At 29.4% G+C, this 10000-nt stretch overlaps 1 protein-coding gene across 1 annotated transcript in view; it reads right to left on the bottom strand.

Moving 5' to 3' along the window:
* The window catches only part of LOC145327554 (metabotropic glutamate receptor 8-like), a 138400-nt gene that overhangs the window by 40782 nt on the left and 87618 nt on the right, over positions 1–10000 (bottom strand). The window contains exons 14-20 of the mRNA XM_080171096.1: positions 7944–7978; positions 7534–7589; positions 6820–6863; positions 5763–5817; positions 2868–2947; positions 2269–2294; positions 1566–1633 (exon numbers count right to left, since the gene is read on the bottom strand). Coding sequence (XP_080027222.1) covers positions 1566–1633; positions 2269–2294; positions 2868–2947; positions 5763–5817; positions 6820–6863; positions 7534–7589; positions 7944–7978 — 364 coding nt within the window. The remainder of the gene's footprint in view (positions 1–1565; positions 1634–2268; positions 2295–2867; positions 2948–5762; positions 5818–6819; positions 6864–7533; positions 7590–7943; positions 7979–10000) is intronic.

Raw genomic sequence — 10000 nt, 5'->3', positions numbered from 1 at the left:
TTGTATAGACTTTAGGACTCATTGTTACACATTTTATAGAAAGTTTCACATTGGTCTAAGGTAGGTATCTACTGAAAGTCTAGTTTTGGGTTGCTTCATTTATCCAGTTATTATAATAATGTGATATAGTTTGTTCAAGAATTATGAGAAAAATGTGACAGCATTCAGGGGAGAAAAAATTTAACTTTTGAAAGCAAAAAGTAAATATATTTTTAACCTTCCTAACAATAAACATTTTTTTCATTTAGAGAAAGATCTAAATATAGTACATTTAATTAATATATAGGATATCATCCTATGGAGAAATATTCATAACATACATAAAAGAGTAATATGAACCCCCTTTTTTCCAACCTTTCTGTTTTGACAGAATTAAAATGTGGTTCAGAAATTGACATCATCGATATGTTATTTTTGAAAAAAAATTGTTGCAAATCATCAACAAGTGTTGAACATCTAAGGATTATTTCTTCGCTACTATTAGGTCAATAAGTTCAAAATATTTTTAGTATTTTTCAAGATGAAGGTGGGTTAATCAAATGTGTCCACTGCAAGTGAATGAGATACTGCTAATATATTGATAGACCTTAACATTGACTGAAGATTTAATTATACCTCTATTACATATTGTCTAGCTACACATTATACACTAATAGACAAGATATTGATACAGATATTATATTTTTATTAATTTTTTTATGGTACAATATATTTCAAACTAGTTGCTTTGCCCCTAGCCTCTAGGGCAGAATGTGAGAGGTTAGAAAAATAGCATAAAGCCACTCTAAGACATTTTCAAAGACTCCCTGAAAGTTTGGACCAGGCTTTTCTGAGATCTTAAGCTTCAGACAAAAAGAACCCAAAATATAATAGAATACAGAATTTGAAATATGAAGAGTTTATAGTATTTTCATAAGAACAGATAAAGGATTTTAATTAAACGTTATATAATCTACTTACTGGGGACAAGTTGTTCTTTTCTTGATTCAAATTAAAAAGTTATTTTCAATTTCATGCATTAAATCATTGCATTTCATTAAAACTTTTTACTCTACCAACAAATATCCTTCATTCTTTTTTCATCTATAATCTTGTGTCAAATAAGAAAAATAAAAAGATTTTTGTTTAGAGTTTTGTGGTGTGGCTCATAGAACTACACTAAACAAATATTTTCCAATATTGTCCGTTCCTTTGATTTTTCTTTGTTGTGGCGCCCACACTTTTATAGTCTTAGAGGACTGAATAGAAATTATACTAGGTATCTAATATATCACTTTAAAATCTAGGTAGCTAATATTTTTCAATCTGTACATCTAACCAACCAAGTCAACCAACACTAATTTTTAATGTCATGCACCTGACATAATAGAAAATTTGAAACTATTTTTAGTTATTACACAGTGTTAAGCTGAGATTTTATTCTATCACCACCCTGACAACCAGTGGATGTGCTACATATTGAGCCATTGTTGTGGTTTTTTTTATGTTAGATATGTAAACAAGACAAAATTTTAGATTTTCTGTACATACACATAAGAAAGGAAAATTTGAATAAAATATGTTACCTTCAAGTTGAAACACACAGTTGTGCTGTTTTGACCAGAATTCTCTGCGTACAAATTTAATATTCTTTCTCAATATAAAAACAACAAGCATAACCAGGGATCTTCAGGTATTAGACAATGGGTGATAAATAGATTTACATCCCAAATTCTAAAAATTAAAACTATTGGTGAAATATTTGGATATTGAAGGTTTGTACAAAAAAAATCAAGATACAATAAAAGTGCTTGAAGTTATTGGTTTTCCAAACAAATGAAAAAATCATATTTTGGCTAAATTTTTAGTAAATAAAAAAAACATAGGTATATATTTAGGGAATATTTCAAAATTTTGTTATCTTTGTTATATTTGCACTGATAAAACTCAGAATATTGGAATAGCATTATCAAGGAAAGATAAAAAAAAATATGATATACTTGCTTCTTAAAATAACTATCTAACTTTAATAAAGTTAAAAGATCAAAAGAGAATTTTTAATAAAGAGGAAAAGGTACAAATTTGTCAGAAATAATACATTAGAACCAGAACAGAAAAATGTCCCAATTTTTGCTGTCAATTTTTTAACCTCTATTGATGCTAAGCTAATCTTTGTAGGTAAAAATAATATGCAAAATTTTATATAAAAAGCGCCGCTACTAAAGTTTACATACTTAGATCAATGACTTTGAAAGTATTAGAATAAAAAGAAATTATTATTTAATTTGCCTGAACCAGGGATTTCGACAGTTTATCTAAAATATAAAAAAAATCTGAATTTAGGTGATGGTTTTTACAGCTGCTGTTAAAGATTGATATCAATTACGTATTGTGGAAATTTGATTTATATGGAGAAAATGTGATATAATGGATTTATTATTACTTGGATCGTACACAAGATTTTCATGTACTTTAATAAAGTGAAACTTGCAGCGGCTAAATTACGACCCCCCTCTTTCTCGTGTTATCCTATCTTCTCCCCTCTTACTGGATGAACTGACCTATAAAAATTTTGAAATGGAATTAGTAAGCTCAACCACAGCCCCTGGTTTTAGTAAATATTTTTGTATTTGAATAGTTATTTCTCGCATCGTATTATAAACGGCTTTCCGCGGATATAAAATGTACAATAATAAGATTAAAACCAGTTTTTTTTAGCCCCGAGATGCCGAAGGCACGGGCTAAAAAAACTGGTTTTAATTTTATGATTGTACATTTTTATATTAGTAGAAATCTGGATATAATGCGATGCTAGACATAGTTTTTTCGTATGGATGAGAACCGGTTCCTATCCACCGGATTCGAATGAATACGAGAAAAATTATTACCTTTTTGTTATTTTTGGTGGCACTTTTACAGTCTCGAGCGCTCATTATTGGAGTTAAGCTGTTGAAATATGCATCAAAACCTTAAAATAAAAAAAAATAATTTCCTCTTTTTAAAGTAGTAACAGAATGTCTATATGTCTGTCAGTACCGAAGGATTAAGCTAACCGCTGAAGCTAAATATATGATTTACTTTTATAGAGTAGCTATTCATAAGTCCTGGGAAGGTTTTCAACTATTTTTGGGAAGAGGGGTTTTTTAATCATGTAATATTGCTGTAGAAAATCTTTTCAGGTATGGCTTCGAAACCGATTATTATCAGCTGAATTAGAACCATTACTTATCCATTTTAAAAATTATGAATAGCATCTTCTTAAATACAATTTACCACAAGTATTAAAAAAAACATAGAATAATCTTAGAATTTTTCATTTTGATAACCACGGAAAGCTGTCTACAATACGATGCGATAAATATCTTTTCTTCAGACAAATAATTGCATACATGAGGAAGGGTTGGTTCATCAGAATGAAAATTGTTTACCCCATCTACACGCGAATCAAATGTTACTGTTTCATTTAAGTGAAAAATTATTTTCTTCATCGGTACTAGCGAAAAATTGGTGTTAATTTGGGGTAAAAATGTTTTTCCTTCCAGTGAATCATTCCCTACATTCCTGAATAGATCTATTAAAAACCTGGGATGTAAAGACAATTGCTGATAAAATGATGTACATCCCCAATGATGATACACAAAGTTCCCTCTTGTGTAGATTACAATTAGTGACTGAAACGTTTGGACACTCAACTTAATGAATCAACAAATCAAAATTCATTAAAAGTTCCAAAAGTTGTTAGGCCAACGAACAACGTAATTCAAAATTTTGGGTACTAGTAAAAAAAAAGCCCATTGTCCCCTCTCTTCCTAAACAATGAATAAGAAAACTAATTGCAAAAATAATCTTGGTAATTTTGTATGTAAATAATCCAAATAATGGAATATAATTACAAAACTTTTTGACAAGACAAAAGTATCATTTTTGTAGCAAAGCTTCTCTGTAATCTGCAACAGTTATTAGGCGTCCATATTCTATATCAAAACTGCTATTAATACTGTGAAAAAATGGGTATTTTCAAAGAACCAGCGAGTATAGAAACTCAACACCTATAGTTTTGAAATAAATTGAAATAAGGAGAGAGAGTGGGGGGGGGGGGGTGGGGTGTATTTTGCCATGCATTGTCTATACCAGGACAAAGCCCAAATTGTGTAAAAAATAATCCATGTGACGTCATAAAAATGAGGAATTGTCCTTATCTTTTTTTTTCTTTCCCACTTCTCATCTCATCTCCATCATTTTTATTACGTCAAATGGATCATTTATGACACAATTTTGGCTTTGTCCTATAACTGCAGTACCCTATCCCCACGAAGCTTCCCTGTGCCAAATATAACCTAACCTAACCAAGCCTACACTTAACAACGGAAATTTTTTTATATTTAAAATAAAAGGGGTAGGAGCTAACAAAATAATATCTTTTACTCGACTAGGCATTTCGGGAGGAACTACCAAAAATGCGAAATCTGTGACTGAACTACATATTTTAGTAATATGCTTTATTATCGTCCTTTTTTTAATCCAATGAATTCAAACTTTTTAAATCAAATGTTGTGCAAAAAGTATAAAATCCTCTTGAAATCCAAAAGTAACGCAAGGTTCTAATCCAGCTTATATCAATTGGTTTTGAAGCTATACTGGAAACGTTTTATCATTTGTGACTAATTCTGACGCGAATTATAGACCTGTGACAGATTTTAAGTAGCTACGTTACTGATTTAATAAAAATCTGTCAATTTGAATGAGGAAAATCGTCAAACGAATTAGTTAAAAAAGTGACAGTTTTAAAGATTTTATCCCAGTTAGGGATAATATTTTAATAATGTGTATAATTGTTCTAGGAATCAATATTTAAAAATCAAGTAAATGGGATAAATTGTTGCCAAAAAGCTAAACATCATCCTATTTAAAATGGACATTTGGCCTATCTTGTAGTGATTGTAGAGTTGCTACGCTTGCTTGTTGTTAAAGAAATCATCCTGAAAAGTTTAAATGAAATAGAATAATTTTCATATTCCAAAATTAACATCCGTTACGAATGAAATCTTAATAACTTTAATCATGTTCTTATAATCGCAATATTAGACTAATTTTATTATCTGATTTTATAGAAATATGTGATGTAAGCATGTATTTCTTATTAGTTTATAATTATTATTTCTTTATTATAAAAAGAAAGATATCCGTTTATAATAAAGAATTTTAATAAGTATAAACCCATCAGAGGGAGGGAGGGGACATTAGACTGTTCGTTACACTAGTTCCCAAAATTTTATAATAGCGTTTTCTTATTCGTTGGCTTATAATGAATTTTAATTGGTTCGTTCATTCAGTTATGTGTCCAAATATTTCACTAATTGTAATCTACAGTAGGGGTAATTTTGTGTATCATCATTGGAGTTTAATCAATTTAACGTCCATTGTCTTATCCCTGTGGTTCCCTGGAATAAAGGGCAGATAGTTAGATAGATTAGTTAGATAGTTACCCTTCTCACATATTTTTTTTTTATATTTATATTTTGTTTATTGAGGAACAGACCAACGGTAAAAGGAAATGACATACTGGATGCTCAGAAGAATGGAAGATTTAATTTTGATACTATACACAAAAATAAAAAATAAAAAATATTAATAACTATGTAAAAAAAGCTATCTGTACTTATATCGAAAATAACAAAATAGCGGACGGTCAGTCGGACATTTGGAATTATAAAGTAGCTTTAATATTTACTGAAAATAGTAGACAATTTAGAATGCGATTTAAATCGATAACAATTACTAACCTAAGATATTTTCTCTTTTTGGTAGGATTGTTATTGCACCTTCGGCTGTCCATTCCTAACAAAAATTGCATATAAAATTATTTCATTTATATCATTCTCAGCCGCGCGGCTTTGTAAGCCATCCAATAAGACTTATCATCAGACGCAAGGCATTCTAGGCCATCATGAAAGACACAACAGCCGCTATGATACTCATTCAAACAGCTTATACGCAACTAAATTAAAGCAGAACCCGCAACAAACAGACTAGCGGCTTACAGAAAGAATTAGCCAGCCACCCATAAGCCGGCTGCTAACCCATAGAATGTAAGAATCATTATTTGCAATATAAAGAGATATGAAATAAATTCGATTATTTGTTTAAAACGTTTTGAAGATTTTGTATAAAAAATTTGGTATATTACTCATAACCCTTGGTGGAACACACATTCCTTCAACAATAGATAATGTTTGGCAGTTTCCTTAAAAGTGCCTAGTCGACCACACAATCTTTCCCCCTTATTATAAAATAATTGAAAATAGGGGGGGGGGGGGGGATATTTTAAATAGTATTACGAAAGTCTGTTTTGTACATTGTAAATTTGTACATTTATTTAATTGATATTTACTAATCAGAATTATGTAAATTTATATAGAAAATATAATATTTTACATTTGCTAAAAAAATATTAAATATTACTCTAGAATTGTGTTTTACGAAATAAGTCAAATATTGAAAATGAATTTTCAAATATGTGCAAAAAAAACTGACAGCTATTCTAATTTTTTTTCATAACATACTATGTAATTGTAAAAGACTTTAAACAGATTCAATGATTCTTTTGGTTTCCAAAATACTGTGCACGCCATTTTATTTCAAAATGAAGCACCACTAATAAATTCACTTTATCCCCGAAGGCCTAATAAAACGGGTATTAATTTTATGATTTTTATTTCAATATTCGTGGAAAATTTCTGTAATACGATGCTCTACATAGTTTTTCAGTATAGATGAGAACCGGTTTAATCCATCGGATAATCATTGGTTTCGAAGCTATTCTGGAAAGAAAATTGATACCTGTTGTTTAACTGGATGTAGCTTGGCCCCCCAGGAATCTGAACCTAAAATTATAACAAGGATGATATTGATTATCTACCAACCAAACCAAACTTCAACTTTAAGCTTTTTTTAAATTCATGTTTATTGATCCTTTTTTAGAAATGCGACTGAAAGGGTAATAAACAATCTAAGAACCATTAAAATTTAGGGTTGTGGGGCTATGGGTTGAATGGGTTCCAGGGAGATTTTTCTGGTAATTAATTACAGAATGGTTACGTTAGTCTGATGTGCTGATGAATAATCTAATTTTCAAATAAATGCTTTTTTTCTTGGAACTTTTTTATTATTTTATATTTTTCTATATTTTATGAACACACCCTTAATATTTTCTGGGTAAATCTGGATTTTATGGTCTTTCAGCAAAAACTCTCAATTTGAATTAATTGCCCATTGTCCCCTCCCTTACTCCCTGGCTTGTTCTCCTATTTTTATTATCGAATCTGCTTTCATAACATAACAGGAATAATACTAATGATGCTCTTTCAAGAAGTTTCTCTCGTTTTTACACAATCTTTATTCAAGGTTTGAAATTCATTGAAATTCATAGGGCGACATCAATGTACCTTAAAATAAGAGCTTGGTGCAACAGGTAGACAGACGTAAGGGCACTCTCTAAATAAAGAAAAGCCTTGCATTTAAAATCGAAGCTATCCTATCAAAATATCTTCTTACCTATCCAATAGAAATGACCAGTAACCCCCAATCTACTTGTAGCACTTAGAAGATGCCTGAAAAATTTCAAAGCGTATCTTTTCTACATACAAATATTTCATAGTTTGTCCATCCTATATAAAATATCGTGAGCAAATATGTGTATATTACGATTTCTTTACCAACTGATATAAAATAATTTCTTGGTTTTATATTATCTGTTTTTTTTTATAAAAGATAAAGACAATAAAAAACGAACATCATACATAAAATAAACTACAAACCAACACGACTGATTTTTAGGTTAGGATATTTGGTAAAATATATCCCTAGCTTGTTCTTGATTGAAAAATTTCCAAAACAAAGCCATGAGAGACAATGCTATATAATTGTATTTGAAAAATGGATTATTGCTGTGATAAATAATCTACCTCGTTTTGTCTTCATCTACAAATATCACAACAGCCTGAAAAATAAAATTATTATTTATCATTTAATACCTATATTTGCGACATCTTTTACAACACAGAAATTCCCAATTCTGAACTTTTACAAAACCCCTTCTCTTACGGGTGGGTCAAAACTTGCAACTTTTAAATAAAGAATATAATTTCTATGGGTGAAGAGACACTAAAAATATTAAGCAAAAAACAATAGGGTAGATAAGGGTTTAATTTACATAGTAATTTCACAAAAAGGAGAATAGTATAGCCCCCTTTTCAAGCTGTTTGAAATTCTTTCAAAAGTTACAACCTTGAATTTAAAAGGTTAAAAAATCATGTTGTAATACTAAGCTTTGTTTGTTTCAAATTTTTAAAGTTCAACAATAAACCAAGTTTATGGGAATTTAAAATTAGTTATTGTTGCTTTGCTAAGGGATATGCAGACAAAGCATTATTATTGTACCAACAGTAGATTTTAAATTGCCTCATGTGTATAATTTGAGCAGGTAGGAATAAGTTATCTTATAAATACGCTCAACTCAATGCAATACAGATTTAGTAATGACTTACTACAAAAGTACATTCATTCAAAAACTATTTTTTTATTTATGAATTAGAATTTAAGTTTAATAAAAACAAAATATCTAAAATTTTATTGTTTATATAATTTAAGATGAATAAATATTTAATAAATATTCAATATTTAATGAAATACAAATTTGAAGTAATATATGAAAGATAAATTTTAAATTTTCCTTATAATCAAATGATTTATATTTTTCCTTAACTTAAGTTGAAGTTAAATATTTAGGTTCAAAAATAACTTTTGAAAATTTGAAAGGATTAAGTCAAATTATTTAGATTATTCTTTTTTTAGCAACAATATTCTACTCTTGAACAGTTTGTGTCCATCTGTCCATCTGTTGTTGATGCTTTGATTGTCCAATTTTATTTAACAAATGTATGATTTAAAAATAATATTTATTGCCCTATCCAGGGAGCAATAACAGTAAGATTCATAGAATTTGTTTCAAATGGGATATGCCGAGCCAAATACCTTTTTCTTACACACACGATACAATGTGTCCAGTATAGCTTGGAATCTGAATCATATCCGCTGGATCAGAACCAGTATAACATCATATTACAGACAACTTTTCATAAAAATTTAAATCATAAAAAGAATACCAGCTTTGTTTTCATTTTAATAGCCTTGGAAAGCTGTCTTTCATATGATATACATTTATGTTGAAGTATAATGAGTGTTCTAATTCTATATTCTCTTACTTTTCAATTTTATTCTTTATTGATTCCTTTTTCTATTTTCAACTTTCTCTTTTTTTAAAACTCTATGGCTACATATTTAGTTTATGTTTTGCTTTGGTATTATATCTAAGTAATCATAAATATATAATCAACAATTTCATTTCTCAGAATTTGATTGTTGAGAATATATTGTTCAAATATCTTATTTGATAGTTTTTGCTTTGTACTATTTGGTTATCAAAATTTAGATTTTGTAGTATTTTTGGAGGGAAAACGGATTAAAAAAGGAGTAATTATAAAATAGAATTGCTTTGTTAGCCATTGAACGAACACTTCATCCAAAATGTTTTATAACTTGTATAAAATTGTTAATTGAATTTAAATTATTTAAAAGTGTGTCATTAGCAAAGTCTAGAAACTTTTTTCTTCTTTCAATTAGCGCAGATAATTATCATCAGGGCGAGTCAGTCTGTGTGGATGTATGTACACTTCTTTGAGGAAGGGGGGTTCGCCCCTGTCCCCATTGAAAATGGTTTTCGTTAATCCAATCCCCCTTAATCAAAAACTTTTTGTATTGGATTTTAGTGAGGTAGAGGGGACAATGGGCGGTTTGTTACAGTAGTCCCCCAAGTTTTATAATATCGTTTTCTTATTCGTTAAATTACCAATTTTGAGGACTTTAGCCTTTATGAAGTGTTCAAATGTTTCAACCACAGAAGGGGTAATTTTTGTCTAACATAATTGTGACTTCAATTAATTGGCCATTGTCTTATCCCTTT

Source organism: Acartia tonsa, chromosome 9 (assembly GCF_053477335.1).
Source record: "Acartia tonsa isolate MP-2025a chromosome 9, ASM5347733v1, whole genome shotgun sequence".
In the NCBI taxonomy this organism is placed as follows: domain Eukaryota; kingdom Metazoa; phylum Arthropoda; class Copepoda; order Calanoida; family Acartiidae; genus Acartia; species Acartia tonsa.
Note: the sequence above shows the minus strand (reverse complement) of the source record. Positions and strands in the feature narration are given on the sequence as shown.